The sequence below is a fragment of the Emys orbicularis genome, chromosome 18, assembly GCF_028017835.1.
Source record: "Emys orbicularis isolate rEmyOrb1 chromosome 18, rEmyOrb1.hap1, whole genome shotgun sequence".
Lineage (NCBI taxonomy): Eukaryota > Metazoa > Chordata > Testudines > Emydidae > Emys > Emys orbicularis.
Genome location: NC_088700.1, coordinates 6,004,679 through 6,028,633, shown reverse-complemented (window position 1 = coordinate 6,028,633; position 23,955 = coordinate 6,004,679). Strand labels below are relative to the sequence as shown.

The 23,955-nt window shown below is 45.0% G+C and overlaps 1 protein-coding gene across 4 annotated transcripts in view; it reads right to left on the bottom strand.

Annotated features, from left to right (window-relative positions):
• The window catches only part of KCNT1 (potassium sodium-activated channel subfamily T member 1), a 206,083-nt gene that overhangs the window by 68,296 nt on the left and 113,832 nt on the right, over nt 1–23,955 (bottom strand). For all 4 annotated transcript variants that reach the window (XM_065418688.1, XM_065418690.1, XM_065418691.1 and 1 more), the window contains 5 exons: nt 17,278–17,357; nt 11,629–11,728; nt 4,730–4,789; nt 3,600–3,648; nt 2,439–2,498 (listed from right to left, as the gene is read on the bottom strand). In XM_065418688.1, coding sequence (XP_065274760.1) covers nt 2,439–2,498; nt 3,600–3,648; nt 4,730–4,789; nt 11,629–11,728; nt 17,278–17,357 — 349 coding nt within the window. The remainder of the gene's footprint in view (nt 1–2,438; nt 2,499–3,599; nt 3,649–4,729; nt 4,790–11,628; nt 11,729–17,277; nt 17,358–23,955) is intronic.

Sequence of the window (23,955 nt, the reverse complement as noted above, 5' to 3'; positions counted from 1 at the left end):
CAGCCAGCTTGCAGAGCCTTCCCACCAGACACAAGACTGTAGAATCATCTGATGAAAGCATCAGGATTTTAGGGATCAGCTCATCTGCCTACAAGCGTGACGATGAGAGGGCATCCAACGTGCTGCAAACCTTATTGAAAACCCAGATGGGGTTCCTTCTAAAGGACACCTGGCTGAAAAGGCCAGCGCTGATACACCCAGCTACACACAGCGTGACTAAGCTGCTAGAAAGAACAAAAGAAAAATGCTCCAAAGGGATGACATTTATTGAGGCCTTCTTTCTCTGAGGGTAAAAGGAGCCAGAGTGACAGGCCTGTAAGTAGAAGTCCTCTTCTCCTACACAGAACAGACGAAGCAAGGAATGGTCCCCTCCCTGCTGCCCCCAACTCTCAGCTGGTAGGAGAACCCCGATGGATAAGAGGGTATTTCTATCTCAGTGGCTTCTGAGCTGAGGCTGCCACAAAAGATGGCGGTTAGGAGACGGTATGAAACCAAATGACTCCGCTACTGCACAGACACGAACGGTAGCACACAAGGGGACTGGGGGAGAAAGGGAGAATGAAGTTCTATCCACAAAACTAAAAGAAAATCCACGTTGTTTGAAAAGTGCCCCATTTGTGCTATTTTGGAGACTCCTTTGTGGGAAAGCTCAGTAAATGATACAGAACATAATCCATCTGCCTGGGCTGTAATCAGAATAGCGGCGAATAGCTATGCCGAGGTGCAGAAAACTGGTCCAGGGGGTTTTCAGGCATCTGACAGAAGGGAGATAAAATGGCTGTTATGAATCTAATAGCTCTGTGGCAAAAAAGGAATTTACAGGCATTGGCGTGTTCAGCCTCTCTTCTGAAGGCAATGAAGTTGAAGATTAACGTTGCAGCTGGGCCCCTATCACAGGCCGGCTGGCCCTTTAAGGGGAGCTGGGCTCAGTCTCGCCTTTGATGGCTAAGCTCCCCACCCCCAGCTGATCCTGACTGGCTGGGATCAGATGGTTGTTTGGTTATCAGACCCAGCTGGGAAGGAGCCAGGTGATTTCCATACAGGTCTGGGAGAGCTCAGCTGGGGAGACAGCTGCAGGAGGGAGGTTGCCTCTTGCATCTAGCCCTGAAGGGAGAGGGTGTCAGGAGAGAAGGAGGCTCCTGAAAAAGGCCAAGCCCCAGGCAGGTGTCATGGAGGCAGACTGGGGGAGAAGGACTCCGGGGACGGGGAGGGAGCCTTGAGGTCAGTGGCTCAGGTGGGGGCTGGGTCCAAAGGGACAAAGCTCTGTGAGACAGCAGAGTGAAAGGTAACCCAGGAGAGTGGAAGGCCCTTTCATTTCCTTTGCTGAGTCCCTTTCCGGGGCTGAGAGGGACAGCTGCCGGACAAAGCCTCCCTGAGGGAAGGTAGACCAGACACCAGGGGGCGCTGTGGGGGCTGATGCTGCCACAGTCATAGAATCATAGAATCTCAGAGTTGGAAGGGACCTCAGGAGGTCATCTAGTCCAACTCCCTGCTCAAAGCAGGACCAATCCCCAACTAAAGTCCCTTTTACAAGGGTCCATCCATTGGGATCCACTTCTTCCCAGATCTTCCACTCATTTCAGACCATGTCCCGAGTCTAGGGATGGCTGCGGCTAGACTCCCCAGAAGCTGGGCACGAAAGATGGGGGAAGATCACGCCATGAGTGCCTTGTTCTGTACGCTCCCCCTGAAGCTCTGGGATGGGCCACTGTCGGAGGCAGGATCCTGGACAAGATGGGCCATGGACTGTCCCCACATGGCAGCTCTTATGTTCTCATGTACTCCACCGAGCACTCACGCCGCTCAGTCCTACAAGGGGCAGCACACGCTGGCCTGAAGAAGGCATGGGACTGAAGTCAGTGAGACTCCTTGTGAGCTTAAAGTCAGTCACTTGCTTCCAGGCTTTGCTGGATCAAGTCCACAACACTCAGCACCACACAGGATCAATCCCTGTGACAGGACTCAGCAACAGAGCTGCATGGAGGTGCCAGGGGCCATATGCTGGTAAGCATCTTTTATTTGCTGTATGAAACAAATTGACTTTTCTTCGCTTGCAGGAATATTTTCCTGTGTGCCTACTGAAGAGTGATTCAGTTCAGCGAGCTCGGTGATGAGCGAGAGCTGGGAGACTTTCATGTGCATTAGAGATGAGATTCAAGCTGCAGAATTCAGATCCAGGTTTTTAATATTCTGATATTCTGTGGGTGCTTGGATCTGGGATTTGTTTGGCCCATAAAAAAAAAAAGAGACACAGGCCATTTGCAAAATTCATTCCAGGTTTGAATTTCAAATGCCCACAGTAAAGCTGTGTTGGGAGCGATCTGAACAGAGCAGCTGCTGCAGTGTGAGAGGGAATGAGAAAGGAAAGACTGCCATTGATTTCAAGGAGTGTTTGATTGGGCCTTAAACTTTAAATCCATTACTTGGAGGGCTCTTACCTTGTAGCTGAGATAGATGAGAAGCATGGTCTCTAGGAAGCTGATTAAAGCTACGCTAACCTGAAAAAAATATAAAAGAATATAATTGCCTTGGGTTTGATTTGAAGCATCATCGGAGAGGTCTGAGGCTATCCAGCCACTCAAATAGTCTCGCTGACTGAGCATTCCCACCTGGTTTACAAACAACAAATATGAAAGTTGCCAACCACGGAGGCTGTGAAGGACCTTTACTGAACCCCAGGACAATATGGGAGTGGCACAGATTGGGGATCACAATGGGAAATCCTCCATTTCCACATCACACTTCTGTTGTCAAACTTCAAAGAGATGTCAGCCTGCTCTAGACAGTTCTTGTATCCGTGCAACTATGCTGGTTGGGGGGAGGGGAGGATTATTTTGATTTAACAAATAATAATTATGCTGATACAGTCCCTAGTGTGGAGGCAATTAGTAAGGTGCCTTATACCAATATAGCGTATTCCCTTTATACCCAAAGAACTGCATCCACACTAGGGCCTGGGCTGTTTTCACCGCCACTTTGGGGTTAGACAAGTCCTTGGGCTGAAATCCTGGCCCCACTGATGACGAGAGGAGTTTTATATCGAGTTTAATGGAGATGGGATTTTACCTTTTGTTAAAAATTCGTCACAGGGAAATTTTTCACCAATAAAACAACTCAGAGTAAAAATGGCCAAACATGTTGGACCCATGACACCTTCCCTTCCCCCACCCAAGAACATCTAAAGATCAGAGATAAAAAGACTGGGGCAATACTGGGGGAGGAGGGGGGGGATGAATCTTCTCAGGATGGGCCTTGATCCCCTGAACCTTATTTGGCTCCACTGTAGACCCACATTATCCCAGGCTCTATTGAGCCAGGAGAGCAGAGCTGTGCAAAACTCACAGTTTTATCTTCACAAACATTTGCTTAAACAGACGGTTATCTTTTCCATCGGCATTTGTAAGTTTCACCTAAGGTCATCTTGCTGCTCACAGCAGAAAAACACAATCTATTTCCACTCACCAGGGAATCTGTGTCCTCTATTTATCAGTCTTCAAGGATTTGTTCCAGGAAGAAACACTGATGACATAGAACAAACCTTGCACAAAATAAATACTGTATGACTTTTGTGTGACAATGCCTTTGGTTCAGTCACTTACCTGTATTGCCCATAATGGCATTTTTCTATCCACCCATAAGATTGGAGCCCTATAAAGAAAATTCAAAATGGTCCTAAATTGGAATCTGTTTTAAACAAACCATTCAATGTTTTACCCAACAGGTGTGATGTCAACATTTACTGATCTATATCTTTATCAAATTCATTATTATTATTCACAAATGCAAAGTCTGCATCCAGATCTGAATTTCCTCAAAGTCATGGGTCTTTAAGCCTAGAGTTTGGTTCAGGCCCAGCTAATTCTGTGTCATTCCCTTTTGCAAAACGTCAGTAATAAAACTGTAAACCTGGTGAGACTCACTGCTAGAAATCCCAAACTTTGGCCAGATACATGAATGTGGGATGAGTTTTTGGTGAACCGGAACCAATGGATGGATTCAGGTGAAAGCCATCTAGGACTAAGCAGTTTGGGAGTGAATTCAGGTTTTGAATGAGTTGAATAATTCCTGCAAATCTCAGAGACTCAGGGTGCAAAGGGAATCAAACTGGAGAAGGTTGCAGAACCCTCAACAACTGTAAGTCTTGACATTCACAATGCTCCAGAACAGAATCTCTGGTGAACTACAATTAGGCTCAGCCACCTAAAACCCTACATGCTCCAGTGGGAGAGACTGACAGGATCCATTAGCTGGAACCATCAGTTGTTCTCACTCTAGGACAACTTTGTCCATTAGACTTGTTTAGCAGAAACTAGACAGAATTTGAACTGCAAACCTGCGTAAGAAACCTCTCACAGGCGACGTGCTGGTTCTGACCCCAGACAATGCAAACCCGCTTGAGGTGAAATTCATTTCCCATGCACATCCAGTCCTACCCTAGCAAGCAAGAGCGAGCGTGCTGAATTGTATGAGAGTTTTGTTAACAGATTACTGAGAATACCCTCTGCATGGAGAATTACTCATTTCCAAAAGCAGAACGGTGGATGCTTTTCTAACTGTGCATCTCAATCCCTCCGTTACTGAGATTCATATTCTCTCTCTTCCTTTGACAGCTGCATCACTATGGACAACCAGTGGCTACAGGCAGCCACAAGCATCAGAAATTCATATTACTGGGCTCCCCAACAACTGGTTAGAGTGGAGCAGGATTTAAGTGCTATTAGCAACTTACCAGTTTATTTCTGTAGACGACTGGTTGAAGGTTGAGTAATTCTGCTTTTCGCATTCCCAGCTAAGACAAGAGGAACACAAACCAAGAGGGAGGCAATTAGTAAGATGCAACAGACCAGCCCAAGGGGCCAGTGAGAGATAAAGAATAATCCAAGTCGGAGCCTGCCTCTTAACTTCATGAAAGTGACGCAGGTTGATAGCAAAGCCATTGTTCCCAAAAGGAGAAAGAGCCTGGAAGCTGCAGAAACCAACTGGGTTGTCGGTGCTAGATGTGCTTTCAGCTGACATATGCAGCATGGTCTAGTAATAATAATAATACCCAGCAATTAGAGTGGTTTTAATCCAGGGGGCCAGAGCCCATTGACTTCACTGAGAGTTGCAGACACTCTGCACCTATAAAGATCAGCCCCCAGGTGTGACTAACGCAGGCAGTTTTGCTGCATCACTCTGGCAGGCTAAAATCAATCAATCAATCAATAAAAGCCAACCAACCCCGTTTGTTCTAGAGGTTTTTTACCTGCAGTTGTTAAAAGCTTATCCACTAATTCAAATTCTGACCAGTAGCACTAAAACTAACCCTTTGCTCCCCGCTCTCCAGAACGGTTAACCAAGAGCCAAGTTCAAGGGCCACCACGATGCTAATGAGTGGAAACAGAAATGAATGCGAGTCGTTAATCATTCTGTTTGGCACAATGCAGAGTGACGATACTTCACAACCCGGAAACACAAGCGTGGGTGCCAGGTAGCATGGCTCTTCACAATTAAGCATCCTGGACAGGTGGGTTGGGTGGGGAGGGAAGAAGACTGCAAAGCAACAATGCATGTTTCAGACGGTACCAAATTGCTTTGCACAAGTTTGGAAAGGTAAAATCGCCAAATGGGGAAAGGACTCTGGTATTGATGCTCAAAGTGAGCTACTGCCTTACCAAGAGGAACATTGGTCCAGTAGTTCAGTCACTAGCCGTGCCCATGGGAGACTGCTCTGCCACAGATTTCTTGTATGACCTTGGGCAACTCACTTGAGTCTCTCTGTGCATCAGTTCCCCATCTCTACAATGGGGACAATAGCACTGCCCTACCTGACAGGGATGGTGTGAGGCTAAATACACTGAAGACTGAGAGGTGCTTAGATACTACAGGAGAGAGGGTACATACCATAGAAAGACCGTTGGAAAGCACTTGAAACAAATTTCTCCTGGGGCAAGTCCCATCTAAACGTTGGGCTTTCCCGCATAAAAGCGCCAAGGGCTAAAGTACATTACAAATGTACTTTCTGTTGTTGGAACCCCAGGTCTAGCAGAAGCTAGGCTCATTAATCCTCTAGGCCTTTCATTACTATTGGACCATCACCTTGTATTTGTAAAGTGTTAAACACGCCAAGCAAGATGCCATAAGGTGCAAGACACTGATGAACCTGCCTGATTAAGTAGGTTATTTCTGAGGATATTGTTCCTTTCATTATTCTAATGGGGACTTAAAAGACCAGCTAAACATTTAAAGGACAAGGTTGGGTGGAATAACATTAAAAACTGAAGACTGAGATAAGTGTGTATAAGGTGCATTTCTTGGATTTGAAGTGCATTGCACTAAGCCTATTTGACTTAGTTAAAAGTTTTCAGCGAAACTGAAATGTCTCCTGGAAACGTATTGATTTTGACTCAGCTGTCATTGGGAAGGCAAGCAAGAGCACCCCCTCCCCCCGCCTGAATAGCCAATAGCCCAATGGTTGGAGCACTCACCTGAGCTTGAAGTCCCTCCTCTACCTGATTCAGCATAGGAATATGAACCTGCGTCTTTCGATATCCCAGATGAGTTCTCTAACCACAGGCTAGAGAGTCCGTTTTTCATGGGTTTTTTGTTCCAACGAGAAGTGAAAACAAATGTCAAAACCACTATTTTTTTTTTGAAAAATGGAATATTGTTCTCCAGCCAGCCCTAGAAAATACCTCCCAAATGCCATTGTCTAGCAACACCATAGTAATGAATCTAGTATTAATATCCTCCTGTGACATGTTCGCATCTCTGAATATAAAAGCCCTTCATCTCAAACTATGCCATGGGCTGAGTTCTGGAAACAAACATCAATTCATCTGTAAAGCAACAACATCTCGAGAAACATCTAATCAAGCCAGCATCTGTCTGTCACCATCCTCTACATCCAACTGGTCAGACCTCATCCAAAACCAATCACCACCTGCCTTGCATCACAGCTTCTTGGGACATTCCTCCCCATGCCCAGAAAAGTCTAACACCAATATTTTCAACCAAGCTACATTTCAATGATGTATTCTGATGGCCTCTGAAATTTACTCTGCGGTAGATCCTCAGCTGACATAAATTGTCATAGTTCCACCAATGTCAGTGAAGCTACTACAGGTAACACAAGCTGAGGTGCTGCCCCTCTATATACAAAGCTCTTTAAACGTCTTCCTGTTGCAGAGGACAGATGTGTCTTTCAACAAGAATTCAGTGTTGTTATCCAGTGGAATGCTTCCTAAAAGGTCAGAAGAATTTTAAAGGGCCAATGACTCTTTATAACAATTTATTTTATAAATACAATAGATGGGTCCAAACTGACTATGCAAGAATGAAAGACTTCACTGAAATTCACCCCTGTACGTTTTAGGGCATCCTTAGAAACCCCTGAGGAGGGGAAGTGAGTGAGTGGCAGGTGTGATTTCCCCTCTGGGCTCATATCATCTCTGTTATCATAATTATGCTGAGGAATGTCATGAGATAAAATTTTCAGAAGTGCCTAACTCTCACTGATGCTTAAATCCCATTGAAAGTTAATGGGACTTTGGGGCCCAAGTTACAGAAGTATTTTTTGAAATTTTACCCATGGCGACTAAGGAAGCGATCAGCAAATCATTAACACGGACACGGAAACAAATCACAGACCTACTCTCCACTGTTACTGATCCAAAATAAGCTGGCAGAGCAAGGGGGAGCTCGGAGTACCGTACCGATGTTCCCCACTGATGGCTGTTATCACTGTAAAATGCGGCAGAGCGGAAGCTGCCTCTGAATGAATAAACAGAGGAGATCACAATAGAGGCCAGGCTATTGAACTTGCATTTCTAGGGCAAACCAGCTGCTCCTCAGAACAACTAGCCAGGCAGACAGCAGTGAAAGGCGCACACAGAGTATTGAGGCTAAGACTTCATCACGCGCTATTACCGTGGAAGGACGCAGCCATGCTGACCAGCATTTATTGCACATGTACTGCTCCCCACCCCCAAGGCTGAAGACTCTCTCTGGACTGGAAAGGAGTTTTGCTGCAAGCAATCTGGGAAATCGAATGCAAGAATTCAGCCTCTTTCATTGAGCTTTGGTATGTTAAGCCTCACCCTGGTTAATATACACTGGCTGTTTCACTGTCCATGCCAATGGAGGCCTAAAGGTGTGAAGATACCCTCGGATAATGCAAATATATCAGACAATAAAATGCCTCTTTTAAAATCACATTTCGACATGGACAAACAGAAGGAACTGAATCCACCTAGAAAGAGTGACAGCATCTTAAAAGACCAGGCTCTCTATCTGGCTGGGTTTTCACAGGCAAGAGAAGCTGGAATTCATTTTACTCAGAGACATGTGGAGACATTCTCCTTCTTCCAAGAGTCAATTGATTTGCCAGCTTCCTAAGAGAACTGGCCTGATATCAACATCCCCCAGCAACCCAGATGGTGAAATACTGTCAAAAATAAGAGGCATGGTCCAAACATAGGATGTGAATCCAGGAACTTCAGAGTTCTAGTTCTGTCTCCGACACGGACTCTGGTCACTTCACTTTCTGCCTACTCACCTCCTTCACTGGGGTTGTGAAGGATAGGACAGAAGATGGAAAAGTTCTGTATTAGTGTCAGATGTTTCTCCTTCCCCTGCCTTCACACCTAGATAAGTAGCCTGCAGCCTTGGCAAACAGAAGAATCAAAATGCTAATTGACTTGCATTCTGTGCTGGGAGAAATTATATATAGATAAGAGGCAAAAAAAGGACACCGGCAAATAAGACACATATTCAAATACTGAGCAAAGCTGACATATCTAATCATCTGTCAGTTCAGCTCTTGAAATGACAACACTGATCTCCTCCCAAAAGACTTAAACAGGATTTAGGGTAGGTGCCTTCAAGGATGTCAACATATAGAAAACATTTGTAGGCTACACTAAAGGCTTGAGCATTTGTCCCATGTCTGAAGGCAATTTGAACTATGAGTCTGCAGCAAGGTGGTAGAGTAATTTTTAAAGCTTTTTTAAAAAATTAATTTTAAAAGTCGAAAGCTTTTGTCAGGTCAATGAAAGTCATATACAGGTTGCAGTTGTGTTCCTGGCATTTCTCCTAAAGTTGATGAGCTGCAAACACCATGTCTATGGTCCCGTGTCTTTTCCTGAAGCCACAGACTCTCAGGTAAGAGCCCTCGTTCAATATGTTGCACAAGGCAATTCAACAGAATTCTGGCAAGAATTTTGCCAGCTACTGATAACAAGGAGATGCCCCGATAGTTGTTGCAGGAATATCTGTTGCCTTTCCACTTGTACAAGTGGACAGTGGATGCATCCTTGTACTCCTGGGGTATAGTTCCTTGAGACCACATTGATTGAAAAAATTCAGTCAGTTTCAAAGCCATGTGCAAGCCTCTGGACTTGTAGACTTCTGCTGGTATAGCATCTGCTCCAGGTGCTTTACCATTTGACAGCAAGTCAATTGCTTTCGCAGTTTCAGTCAGCATTGGGGGATCAGCTGCAGTCGATCAATTGCCTCCTCATTATTAGATGATTGTTGATTGGGGATGTTGTTAAAGTGTTCTGCCCACCTTTGCAGTATCTTTTCTTTGTCAGTGAGCAGTGTGGTGCCATCGGCACTCAGTACTGGAGATGTACAACTCAAATGAGACACATTTCAACTTTTTGATTACATTTGCCAAAAAATGTTGCTGTTTTTCAGCCAGCTTGTAGGGCAATTTCCATTTTTGAAACTCAGATGAAATTTTTTCCCAGAGCATTTGGAAAACTTTCTGTGAAAATGTTTCTACATTTTTCTACCACCTTTATTATCCAGTGCATTGTACTGGGCTAGTGAATATACAGACTATTATATCATAGAGTTTCAAACAATGAGGCAAGACAAGACCACTTGGGGCATCCACCCTTCATCTTTGCTGTAGTACTAACAAAATGTTCACTATTATGTCTTCTATTAACCGTCTGCAAGGATGGTGACTTGACAGCTAATTGCTAAAGTGACCCAATCCACAGGTATCCATAGACACACACAAGAACTATTTCCCACTGCACAGAGTTCTGTTTGAGACAGTTCTTTATCTCTAGTTGTAAAGCTCACAGCTTTATTTTTCATCTCAGTGCATCACCGACATTTTGGCAGTTCTGATACGATAATGAAGAGATGATTTTTTCAACCTACATCAGAAGCGTCTGAATGGATTTCAGACAGAACTTCTAGGGGCTCTGGGAAATCAAAAGTGCTTCTGAGACTCGGTTTGAAACATTGGCTTACTAAAAAGGCCCTCCAGGATGCGCAATGGCAGCTCTATTGCGAAATACATTTAGACTAATCGTTCTGTGTTAGTTCAGTTAGACTAACATGTGGAAACAGATCATCTTATGGACTGGGGTCCCAATGCCCAGCCCGACCCTCCAACCGGCCCCTTCTAGACCTTCTGCTTTCCCCATGGCATTCTTTGGGACCCATCACTGTCAACGGTAGTTTAAGGATAACAGATGTACACTAAAAAATATGCCACAACTTCTGAGAGTTTCAGCGATCCCACAAGAGGCCTAAACAAAATACTCTGCTTTGTTTCCTCTGCAGCTACTGGTAATAATCATAAAGCATGCATTCAGAGCAGAAGAGCCCCCGTCACTGCCGTAAGTAGATGAATAAATAAGACAGAACAAACTCTGGGAGGTAGGAGGGGCAGATATAGACTGGTGGATTGTCATTAGTTTTGGTTTTAGGAATTCTCAATTCTATCAGACAAATTTGTTAAATCAACTGATTAAAAATGAAGAAAAAACAGAGCAGGAAGAATTAGAATTTTTTTTTGAAATAATGTTTACAATAGGCAGGGAAAGGACAAAAGGTGATAATATCACCACTCACATATCACTGCTCATTGAATTGTTGTGGGACTCAATCAAGGTGGAGGAACATGAAATGTTCCCGTTTATGTCCACTACTGCCCTCTAGTGGACAAAAATTGACCTGCTTATATGTATGACCAGCAGGTTCCCTTTGATCAACAAGCCAGCAAAGCTTGAAGGCCTGTGATTCTGGAGGGGGCATGAGTTCAGGTTTCCCCATGCCGCCAGGGTGCGGTTAGCTGGTGATCATGTCCTGTTTCCAGCAGTATCACTGTACCTCAAATTTAAGTTAGCATTCAAGCGTCCAAATGGAAAAGGGGTGAAATAAGTTATCGGCTAAGAGGAATCGCAAACTCAGAAGCGAACACACAACAGGGCTGGAGAAGCAGCACTCTTTTTGCTTTGGTAAAAGGAAAAGAAGCAAGAGAAGATGCACTGCTATCGCCCGCAGAAATCTCCTCACCTCTGGATAGAAACCACTCCTTGAAGGGGAAAGTTGGTTCTCTATGTATTATTCCCCATTGCAGCAACTACGGAGACTCAGCACTACGGTGAGGAGGAAAGAACATGAGATCCCTTTATCTGGGACTGGACTATGGTGGAACTTCTGAGGGTATCGTCACACCCACAGCCGCTTAATTGCTAATAAGCTCTAAACATTAAGAAGTGCTGTCTGGAGACCAACAACACTGAAAGGTGCTTAGAGACAATCATGACGGGAGCCTAATAAATACCCGATGATGGATTAGACAGACAGATAAAATCCACCTTACTGCGTCTAATAGAGACTCACCATCCTATTCCCTCTGCTGGATTGTCAAGCAGAACACGTACAATATAGAGAAGACAGGTGAGAAGCTTCAGGGAGAAGTTGAAGAGCCGTATCCTTAGGCCTGCAATAGAAAAGACAACGGGTTAAGAGGCTAAAAAGAAACAAACATCCTCCTCCGCCTGTCTCAAAGAACAGTACTGCAGGGCTTCGGATGTATGATAGACACACAAAAAGATGCATAGTCATCCGAGCAAAAGAGGGGGGTCATAAGAAAGTTGGAATTGCTGAATCAGACCAGCACAGCACCTAATGCAATATCCTGTCACTCACAGTGGTACCAGATGCTTCAGAGGAAGACGCAAGAAACCCTCCCACTAGGTCGTTATGGATAACCTGCCATCAGGGAAAATTCTCTCATGACTCCCATTAGTAAGAGGCTGGCTTGCCCCCGAAGCAAGAGGTTTTACAGCCCCTTCCAAATATTTCAGCCTTTATTGTTATAACTCTGATTACCCGCAATAATGTCTAATCTGGTTTTGAATCATGCTTAGCTCTTGTCCTCAGTTATACCTTGTGGCAGTGTGTTCCACAGGCTGATTGTGTAACAAGTGAAAACGGATTTCGCCTTGAGCTGATCTGAATTTACAGCCTTTCCATTTCAACATTCATTTTTGAAAAAGAATATCCTGACTCCTTGGTGACTACAAAATCTTTCCTGAAGTGTAACTGTGGCCCCCGTGCTACCAGGAGATCCACGTGCGAGACTGTGGAATTATCACCGGGACTGCACAGCAGTGCAAGGTAGATCCAGCTGCAGGATCGGGGCTATGGGTGCAATGGGAAATCATTATTATGGGACATATTTTTTAAAAAGCTGAATTCAACCGGGCATCTAATTTTGCGACCACAATCAACTGCAAATGATAGGAACATATCTAGCTAAGGAATTTATATGGCCCCCATTACCACAGTTTCTTTACCACCTCGGAATCTTAACTGGTTTCTGTATTTATCCCCACAACACCTCTGTGAGGCAGGAATTGCTATTATCCCCATAGTACAAGTGGGGAACATGCACAGAGAGACTAGGGTCCAGATTCACAACGGTATTTAGACACCTAACTCCAATTTATTTCAATGGGCGTAAGGCACCTTGATACCTTTGAGGATCTCCGCCTCACAGAGCAGGGAATTGAACCCACGCCTACTGAGTCCCATACTAGCTTCTAACCACTGGACTCTCCTTCCTGTAACGTGCTGGATCTTCTGCCTGTGTCAATGGCATAGTTCCACATTCCGGCCCTAGATGTCTGAATAGACTCCTACGTTCTGTCGTTTGCAACCACAGTTGATTGTGCCAGGAATTGGCGATGGACACAAAATTAGAGGCCATTGGATATCATTTGTCCCAAAATCTTTAGAAAACATGCTGCCCATAATGGGGAGAGGGAGAAAAACGCAGCAGAGGTCCCGTTAATGTCACTGCATTCTTGGAGCATCTGTTTCAGTAGTATTTAAACACCTATTATCCTTTAAGCATGAGAATGAACGAACACAGTAATTTATGCTGCTTATTATAGCATGCGTGGTAGGATGGGTAATGACTGCTTTTCTGGCTATTCGTACAGCTTGCCGGAGACCAGGAATGCTGTACGAACTTTGCTCGAGGCTTGTATGGTGCACTCCACATTCTACCCCGCTTCAAATAACTAGAAGGCCAACATAAAGAACTAAAAAGAGTCGGCTCTTTGCAAATCCCCTCCCCCCAGGATGGAAGAGAGGGATGTGGGCTGTTGAGGTTTTTATCTCCAGAATCAGCAAGCATCCATTTAATAAGACTTGTACAACCACGCTGGGGTCCAGTCTTTGCTCATCACATGCTCAGTGGTTTATAGGAGGAGGAACAGAACATTCAGATTGCCACTTTATCCACTCCCTCCTCTTCACAGCCAGTTTATCAGGCTATTACTCAAATTACAAGTGAGAAATTCAGCACGTTTCCATTAAAATCCTCTCCCGGGCACCCCCTCTCATGCCACACACCAGCTATTTAACAAGTATACGACCCACAGAGAACAAAAGAAAATGTGAAATTATAAATTAGCTCCTAGATTCCCTGCAGGCAGCTAATGCCTTCCCTCAGACAGAAAATAAAAGCGCCATTCTTCCAGTGGAATTAATCTGGGGAGTCAAAGAAAATAGGGGATATTTTTGAGACAGACAAGAGGAATCCATGGCCTGAAATGTTTAGAAGGGAGGGAGCAGTAGCAGCCTGGAGGTTCCTGTCCCTAGACACGAAAATTCAGGAGGTGGAGGTCATGTAGAGTTCCAGCACTGTTGGAAGTTCAAGCAGGGTGCCCCAGCCCTATAAACATGCCACTGTTTTTAACAAAAATAAATGCAGCTTCATGCTATATTGTATAATGATTTACGGCAGGTCAGTTCATTCTCATCCCACAAGAAGGCGCCCATTGCCAGAACTTCCCAGGAGCAATCAATTATTTTATCTTTGTCATTCACAATCCCATCTGGGAGACTTTCTGAGGCCTCACTCTTGATTGGTAAGCAGCAGACATAATTGCTCTTCTGTTTTGATGGAAGTGTCCAGGGCGCATTCATTAATGTTTGTGCCAAGTTTAATAAAGGGTGAAAGAGAGCATATGACTCTCGTGAGGGTATGTCTAGACGGCCATCACTGGGTGTCATGGCAGCTCAAGCAGACGTACCTGAGCTAGCTTTAATCTAGCCAGAGCAGTGAAGCTGCAGCAGTCCGGCCTGTACAAACCTCCCCAAAACTCTGGGTAATGACTTGTAGGGTTAGCATCTCATGCGGTTACAACTTCACTCTTCCAGTACCTGCCCTAGCCACAGTAAAGCTAGTTCAGGTAGGTAGGCATGACCTGCCCACTTAAACACTATTCTGAGGGTTTAAATAGGATTTAATTAGTGCACATACCTTGTGCTGGTCTCTCCGCACAGGGGTGAATTTCACCCACACAGAACAGAACCTCATCGAGACAACCTAACATTTGCAGAGCTTCTCTTTGTAACATGGCATTTAAGACAACACACCCACAATGTTAAACCGGGAATCGGGGATGTCCTAACACAGACTCTCTGACAAATACAAGCATTCATAGCTTAAAGGGGGGGGGAGGAAATACGTGGAAAATCACTTTCTATTAACATGCGAATCCCTGCAGAAAAGACACTGAAAGACACAGGAACCCTGAACTGGATAATAACTTGTGGGTGTACACAGCAATTAGAAACGAGAGCCCCATAATAGCTTTAAAGGGTGCAAATGTATTACAAGTTCATAATGAGTTTGTCAAAGATCCACTCGGCAAATGCATTTCAGAGTACTGTAACCTGGCAGTATCATATATACAGAATATTGATTTGTGGTTATCATCATGAGTGAATATTAAGTGATGTAATTATGAGGTTCTTGCACATCTGGCTGCCCACATCACCCTCTTCATCTCTGTTATATTATATCTACGAGTGGTCGTTACTCACAGTAACTAATTATCAATTAGTTTCCCATTCTGCTGCCTCTGACCGACATAAAATCCTCAGCTTTAATAAGAATGGGACAGAGGTGGTTATCCTAAAGAACTGGAGCAACCAGTTAATTACAGATAGTAAACAGACAGATGGCTGACCCATGGCTGACACTAGGAGGGTATAACCATCTACGAGATAGTGCCACGGAACTTACGTACCAGCTTCCATGAATATTGTGCCTGCAGACATTAAGCCAGATTTTTAAGGTGCACATACAAAACTGAGTGCACCTGACTTGGATACAGCCCAGCTTCACTGGGTGCACGTGTCCCTCGATTCACACATACATATATGTTTCACCCCAATCAGAAGATTGCTCCCATTGTACACATCACTGCGCCACCTTGATGGCACAACCATCAGCTGTTGCACTGCCCTGCATGCGGATCGGGTATACGACCAGGGTGAGAAGCAATGCAGAGAATAAAACCGCTTTGCGTCTTGTCCTGCACCCATGCCACCCCCTGCAATATTCACTCTCACTGGAACTTGCCCTGCTGCCAGATCTGATATCCCAGGAATGAATGCCTTAGTCCTGGCTCTCCGGCAAAGCTGTGGGCATCATAGAATAGCGGCTCACTACTTTTGGGGTAGACAAGCTTTCGAGCTACACAGAGCTCTTCCTCGGGTCTGGGAAAGGTACTCAGAGCGTCACGGCTAAATACAAAATCGAACAGACAGAATATCTGCTAACTACTTATGCTAAACTAAGGGACCATTCAAGGTGGAGTGCACCATTAACACCCCTGTAGTCATAGGACAAATTGGTGGGGGGGTTAGTGGGTTACAGATTGTTGTAATAAGCCATAAATCCAGTGTCTTTAAGACAATGATTTTTATTGTCTAGCAGAGTTAAGAAATTTAAGCTCCCAGGCTTGTCTTTTGAAAGTGTTGTGCAGGTTTCCTTTGAGGATGAGGAGCGACTGCTTTGTGAAAAGTGTTCACTCACAGGTGATAGGGTGTTTTTGTCTTTTATCATTTTCCTGTGTGAGTTCATTCGGGAGCGCAGTGATTGTCTGGTTTCACTCACATAGTTGTCATTGGGGCATTTAGTGCATTGGATGAGGTATGCCATATGTTGTGATAGGCATGTGTAGGACCCATGGATCTTGAAAGGTTTGTTATGGGGGGTGTTGCTCATCGTAGCAGTGGAGATATAGCTGCAGGTTTTGCATCTGTTTTTCTGGCAGGGTAAGGTGCCGCTTTGAATTGGTGTCCTGGTCTGTGGGGAGCTCACTTCTGATGATAAGCTTGGAGAGGCTGGGGGGTTGTTCTGATCAGATAATAGGAAGAGGAAGAGCTTGAAAGCTGTGTAACTCGAAAACGTCTCTCTATCAACAACAGAAATTGGTCCAGTAAAAGATATTACCTCACCCACCTTGCCCCTAATATCCTGGGACGAACATGGCTACAACAATACTGCATACTACAGGGGTAGTCATTTCGCTTGTAAATCTAGAGGCACTGAGCATCACCCTTGTAAACTGCAGCCAGGTGCCCTAGTAGTGAACACTCTATAAATGCCTGTGATGCTGACAATAGAAATATAGGATGCGGCTTTCCTATCCTCACTGTGGAATCACGTTCTTCTAAAGAAAGGAAACCCACTCCCACACCAGTCTGCTTTCACAGATGAAACTCATTAACCCAGCTCCATCTAAGGCTAACATGCAAAAAGATAGTCCTCGGTGCTGGGAAACGGCACTTTGAAAAATCAACATCAGGATACAGAACCCTTGAGGCAGCAGTGCCAAGGGCACAGTGCTGAAATGTTGCAACCACTAGATGGCACTTGCTTTCCATCCTAGGACTGATGGAGACTGGTCAATGTGAGCAGCAATTTATTGCTCAAGTTAATAAGTATACCCCCAAAAATGTATTATCCTGCACATTTGTTATCCATCACCTCCATACAAATATTGCTCAGACAGATTTGCTGTGGCTAATAGACCTGAGAGAGAAAGAGAGATTCTTTCTATTTTGTAGCTAGTTAGATTTTTCTTTTTTCTCCCTCATTCTTTTCATTACAGACAACCTGGTTATTATTGTAATTACCTGGAAAATAAAACTCTCATGGAGTGTCTTGGTACAAACACTTACTTGATCTTTGGTTTTTGATGAAGAACAGCTTGAGACGTTCTTTAAAGGTGTTTTCATTTACGTAGAACTCAACCTGTACCCTGTGAGCAGAAAGGAAAGAGAACTGAATTAACTGGGGCTGTAGTTAGTAAAGGTTTCATCTCAAAATCTTCCCACCTCTAAATATGTCCCACCCCATCAGGTGCTGTTTCTATATTTCTCACCCACCTTTTCCCACAATGCATCTTGTGAACAAGATTTAAATAAGAAACCATTAGAATGCTGCACAGAGCAGTAACCAGATGTTACTCTGGGGCCCGATCCCAAGCCAGATTCTGGTCAATTTGTGCTGCTCCTAAAGCACAAAAGGGCTGGAAAGCAGCCAAAACTCCTATACCAACATTTACAGCCGAGAAACAGAAGATGTGCCAGGGTGTTGCAAGGTCTGGCCTGGGGCTACTCTGAACTATGCTGGTCCCAGGATTGGGAAGCCATAGATGGCCCTCCTGCACCGATCAGCTACTGGAAATGAGACCTCGCAGTGACAAAATGCAGCCATGATAATTACCTGCGTGCACATACTTTAAAAAGCCATAGCAACGCATTAACCTGTATCATCCCAGACAGACTACTGCCTCTTAAACAAGCTGAGTGGCTAACCCAATCACACCGCGGGGGTACAAGCCGCTCCATCGTGCCCTGCAGGACAACAGATTCTAGCGCCTCTAAGCTAGGAGGCAAAGCAAACTCCCAAACGACCAAGTTCTCCAGCGAGAATGCCCTGACTCCAGCCCCCCAAGCTTGAGTGGCTCAGCGAGAGAGAGCCCCAGCTGACCTGCGATGGCAGCACATGGGAAGAAAGGAAGTTCCTCAGCAGGTCAGGATCAAACCGGGAAGATCCACGTTAATACCGAGCGTGGTACCTAGAAGCTGCTGCATTCAGAAAATTGGTGGGACCAGCTCCTTCTGGCCGTCACTTCACAGCAAGTGGGCAGACACGTTCTGCACTGACTTGCAGCTGCCACGTGATCAAGGGGAGCCTTCGGCAGGCCACACTGCAGTGGCCTAGTCTGGCAGTCACAAAGATATGGCTAGCCCCGATGGAAGCACTCCATGGGCCACCCAGGGGAAGGATCCCTAATTGGTGAGATCTCCTCCTTAGCTGGCACAGATCAGCGTAGTCATGATGATACGCAATGGCTGAAGATCTGGCCCTTAGTGTTTATAGTGATAAAGTTTTAACGTAACCAGGGAGTAAAGAAAAACCTCCCTGGTGCAGCGTGGAGCCTGACTTTCCCAAGGGCATTCGCCGCCCTCCGACAGCCATTTGCTCTCACAGCCCTTTCCTACAGCACCTGGGCAAAGAGAGTGACCGTTAACCCCTCACTCCTTGGCAACCCGTTAGAGACCCTGCACCATGTCACACATGGCAAGGGCCGCAGCACAGAGACATGGCAGTGGTTGCCTGACAACTCTCAAATGAAACAAAAATGGATGCATTTGTCAACCAAAGCCACCTGGGAATCCAGAAGTTCCCCATACCTGTTAACTTCTTGGGCAAAGGATAGATAACCCGACTCAGAGGAGGCGGCGCCCATTCCTGCCACACCCTACCATTACCTCTCTCTTCTCTAGAGCGAACTAGAAGTGCCTTCCTCTTGACCAAACCCTTCCCGCTATCTGAAGCCCTCTGAAGGCAGTCCAGCCACAAAGGGAGCAGCTGCAGCATCAGTGTGTGAGAGGATCTACTGACCCAACCCTGCAGATTTCAATGGAGGATTTGCCTGTGTGAGGACTGCAGGTTCAGGTAACAATACATCCATGTCTTTTTTCGAAAAAGAAAAACACATGCCATTTTCAAGTTCCTAAGAGGATACCCACCAGAGAGCTAAAACTGTTTTAAAAAGATACTTGCCCATGTTCCTTTAGGGCTCCCAGGTGAAAATATTTTATAGTTTAACCAGAAAATCGCAGTGTTACCCAAACTAAGTAGAGCAGCTGCCTTCTTTGCTGGCCATTTTCAGCGTTATTAGCTACATGTTAACTTCATTATGGAAACACAATTAATGGTTAGTCTGATGAGATTGCTCTGCCCAAGAACGGTATGTAAATCTCCAACGAGACTGGCTGGATTCAGTGTTATAGTGTTGCTTGTTCATCATATAGTCAGTTATTTTATCTACTATTCAGTCCATTAGGAGGTTATTGCTTCAACTCACTGTATGCTGTATTTTAACACGGCACGTTGACAGCGGATCTAATCTTGTTAAAGGCCACCAATAACTTGTTTTCTCTGTGATGTCTCAGGGATAATCCTTCCAAATTCCTGACCAGAACTTTGCAGCAACCAAAGAAACACTGCTTCCCTTGAGAATTTCCCCCAGGTTTTACACGGAGCCCAGTACAAGCTGGGAAAGGATTTTAGGAATTGAATGAGTGCGGTGTGAATAGCCATCCAAGGTTTGAAGAGCTTCCAGGGACTCAGCAGTCTACAAGAAATACCAGACCTCAAGCCAAAAATTTGGAGCACTGATGCTTCACACATCACTGACTTCCAAAGTATTACATAGAAAATATGAATGTCTTTCTATTTCGGGTAGAGGGTGGTGCCTGGTTTTGCATCATGACTTTCACCCGGGCAAAACTAGATGGGGCTTGGTTTGTTTCCTTTTCACTTTATTGCAAGATTTACAATATTCAAATCTTCTCCAAATAGCTTCAATTCCATTACAACCTCCCCAATCTCATCTCTCCTAACCACCCAGCCTTGCTCTGCATTCTGAGTTAGCTCCTGTACACTCAAAGCTGAAAAGATTTAGGGGGTCTTTAACCATGTCACTGTTGCAACAGAACAAGAGCGGTCATGAGGCATCAGAGATTCGAAAGAACATCCTCGTATGTTGAAAGGCAGGGTTTGCCCCTTGTAGCAGCTACATTCAGCAGGACTGAAGCTGTTAAAAAACAAACTCAGTCTACAAGAAGACAAATTACCTCTGTTGCTAAGATACCTTATTGGACCATTCCAGCCAATCCTCCAATTGCCTCTGAATTTTACTTGGCATTTGGGTATATTGATGGTTTATTGTATCAAGAGAATGACGCTTGACAGGCAGGGAGTCCCTGGGAGTCATCATGCTACAGATGGTGCTCGAAGGCCCTCAGGGGAAGGAGTAGCGATTAACATTAAATAAGGCCCAGATTCACCACAACTGCTACTATTCTACCCACAAAACCTTGGACTTTCTTCCTCTCAGGCCGCCTTTTTCTCCTCTACTACCCCTGACAGACACTTCCTCCAAATCCTATCTCCCGTCCCCACCCATAGACTTGCTTCTTTCTCACTTGGACAGTCCCGGTCCACCGCAGCTCACTTGGGCCTGGCTCAACATCCTCTGTTTTTAAGTCTTACGGAGAGGAGAACTCAGTGGATGGTTCTGCCTCATGACCAAGAGAGATGGAAGCACAAGTGCATCAAATGCAGAGATCAAAGTCAGGCAGGTCAATACCTAAGCACCCAGAAATCATGGGAAGGAAGGTTTCCCTTCAGTTACATGTGTTATTTCAGAATTAATAAGGCCAAAGTCCAACCCAAAGCCAAGGCTCAAGCGAGGTCTGAATTTTATCCCAGCTTCTCTGCCTAAAGATCAAGAAGGCAATTCAGGGAACTCCCTGTACTTTAGTCATTGTTTGTGGCTGACTTTATAGTCACCCGAATAAATGGCACAATGGGGAAAAGGGAGGTGATTTTAATATGAAGTGCAAATCTCACCCCTGGGTACTGGTGCTAAAACTGAGACTGGCTGGCAGAAGTCAGAGTCACAAGCCCAAGAACCAACCTGAGGGTGCAGATCTGGGATCTGGGAATCCATTGCTCTGTTATTCAGGATGTGAAACCAAAGCCAGTCCCCTCCCCTGCTCCTCACCCTGCAATACCTGCATGACAACTGCAACTATTTCCATTTTTATCTGCAAAAGTGAGGGAATTGAAATCCTAGACTTGTTGTTCTAAGGTGCCCAAGGCTGTGTGTGAAGCAGAGTTCAACCGCAGTAAAAGTATCTGCAGGCCTTTACAGACACTCTCCAAGCACCTCTCTTTGGCATTTCTGCAGCTTCCCAGGTTGTAAATTACAGTTAGACTCGCTAATCAGAGCATAAAAGATTGTTCTGCAGTTTAGCAATGGCTCCGTGTTTTATATTATCAGCAAGAAGGAGCCCATTAGTTACTATTAAACGGAGCAAAGCAACCAAGTGCAGTGAATTAGCAATGTCCATGCTTCACCGCACGCTGTCTTTAGAATAACGACTATTATTTAAAAAAAAAAAAACTAATTACCAGAGATAGTTGAAATATGATTGGGGAAGAGGAACGAAATAACCCGGACACGAAAGCGGATAGCTGCGGTTGTCATGCAATCCTCCACTATCTCATTCCTTTTCACCTATGTAACTGCCTGCACATATGGGGTTAGCTCTCGCCAAAAATTCAAGGCTTGGCACACCCTGGACGGGAAGATGATTTAAAGGGAAGCTGGGCTATCAGCTCTAACAGCAGGGACAGCTAAATAAATACTTACTAGGCAAGAATGCTGAGCTGCCGAGGCAGTGGAGAGCGAGAGGGGTTTTTTAGAAAACACTGTCATTGTTTCAGAATCCCTGTCCAGCCAGAGGGGTCTGCCAGCGAGCGCTGACTGTTTGCTGTTACAGTCCCCGACCCTTCTGCTGGGAAGTCACCAGACGTACGGGAAGCAAAGGTCACCTTTGGAGTGAATGAGAGATCAGCTCCTCTGAGCTGTTTTCTGGTAAACTCTCTTACTAAGTTAAAAGGATTGTTGGTTAATTTATGACAGTTCAATTCATGTATAACCATATCTGTATGAATGGTAAGGTCATCGTCCCCAGTTACAGTAGCCAGGATGAAAACGGGGAGGGACAGAAAACCTTACACACTTCAGGCCATAAGCCAACTAATTTCCTGGAGGCAGGAAGAAACTTCCTTCCCTCTCATCACTTCACACCTCCTAGCACAGACAGGAGGACTGGATGGACTGCAGGTCTGGTCTAGGACGGCAGTTCCTTTGGCAGTGATTGGGTTATGCCACGTGGAGTTAAAGGCATCAGCCCTCACGTTAGACCAAAGCACACCGCTGCTAATCCTGCCACATCCCCAAAGCTACTGCCGAAGAGGCTGCATTTAAGGCAAAGCCAGAGGCTTCTGGGCCACCAAGCCACATTCAGCTTCAGACACGAAGTCACTGTGCGACTTTGGGCAAATCACTTCACCTCTCTGTGTCCCTCAGCCAAAGCAGGTGGAAACTGGGGGGGAAGAAATCAAGGACTTTACAAGAGAGCAGATGCTGTTTTCCTGGCTGAGCTAATTACAGAAGAAACACCCTGCTAGCTTGCCTTTATATACACCCTGCTAGCTTGCCTTTGTGACTCCAGTGATGCCGGCAGAGAGACTGCGCAATATACTGTTTCACTGGCAGTATATTACTGAAAGATGGGCTCCATGGCACAGATGATGATAAGTAAGAGACAGCAGTTAGGAGATCTGGCGTTCACGCTGCTCATACTGCAATGTGGGAAGTGCTCACTAGGACAGTTTGCAGATCTCAGCTTTGGGTGAACTGAGCAACTGGTGGAAAGAGATTTGAACAGACATTTATACCCCATCGGGAGTAACGGCTGGAAAATTTACAGCATTAAGCAAGGACATCTATAGGACACACAAAGAGCCAAATGCACCTGTGCTGTAAGCCCATGGAGCTTCTCTGAGGGTACAGCAGGCCCAAAATATTAATGCCCTGAAGGAAGGCAGGAGGAGAAACATACAGGGCTAGCTGAGACTACAAGCACCATGCACAGCTCATCCGCCACAATCAAAGCTGAGAGGCTGGAGTTTAGAAAGCAAACAGAATTCCTAGAAACTCCAGGCAGTTTGCAGTTTTATAATGGAAAGAAGGATCTGAATTGGACACAGCTGGAATAATAGAAGCTACCTTCAAGCAACTTTGTCCTAAAACCCATTTTGCCTGTTTGTCAGTTGCTCACACGTTAGAAGTGGAGACAGGGAACAGACCAACAGCCTGCAATGCTCAGATGGTGCAATACAATTCTGAAAAATGTGACATCGCTCCCGATGTAATGGCTTTTTTGAGATGATGAATATAGCAGAACTCTGAGAACCATATGCTGGATAACAACATGCACACAGAAAAACAGCTGGGAAAAAATATCAGCAGAATTTCTGAAAGTATTTACATCGGCACAGTCAAAATGATGTTTCAATTCCAAGCAGAAATAAATGAGAAGCTTCGTAAGAAAGCTCAGGCATGTTAAGATGAATTATTTCCAAAGCTAGACTCACAAAACAATTTATCTGTATTAGGGCACATTTTTTACAAATAAACCAGATGGCTCCTCACTACCCCGCACACATGAGCTCATTGCGCTCTGTCTTTGTTAAACTTGTCGTAGAGCACAGCAAGCGACTGGCCCCCAGCTAGGGTACTGATCAATATATGCTAATTCATCAGAGCTGCAGAGAATTAAACACATCTGTACAAAAGAGACGCTTTCCAAAAACATAGCCTATCTTACAGATACATTTGTGTTAGTAACGAAGAAACCAACAGCAATATCACTCTTGGGTTTCAGACAGAAGGCTAGCTGATCTAGGACATTACTAGTCACTTAAAA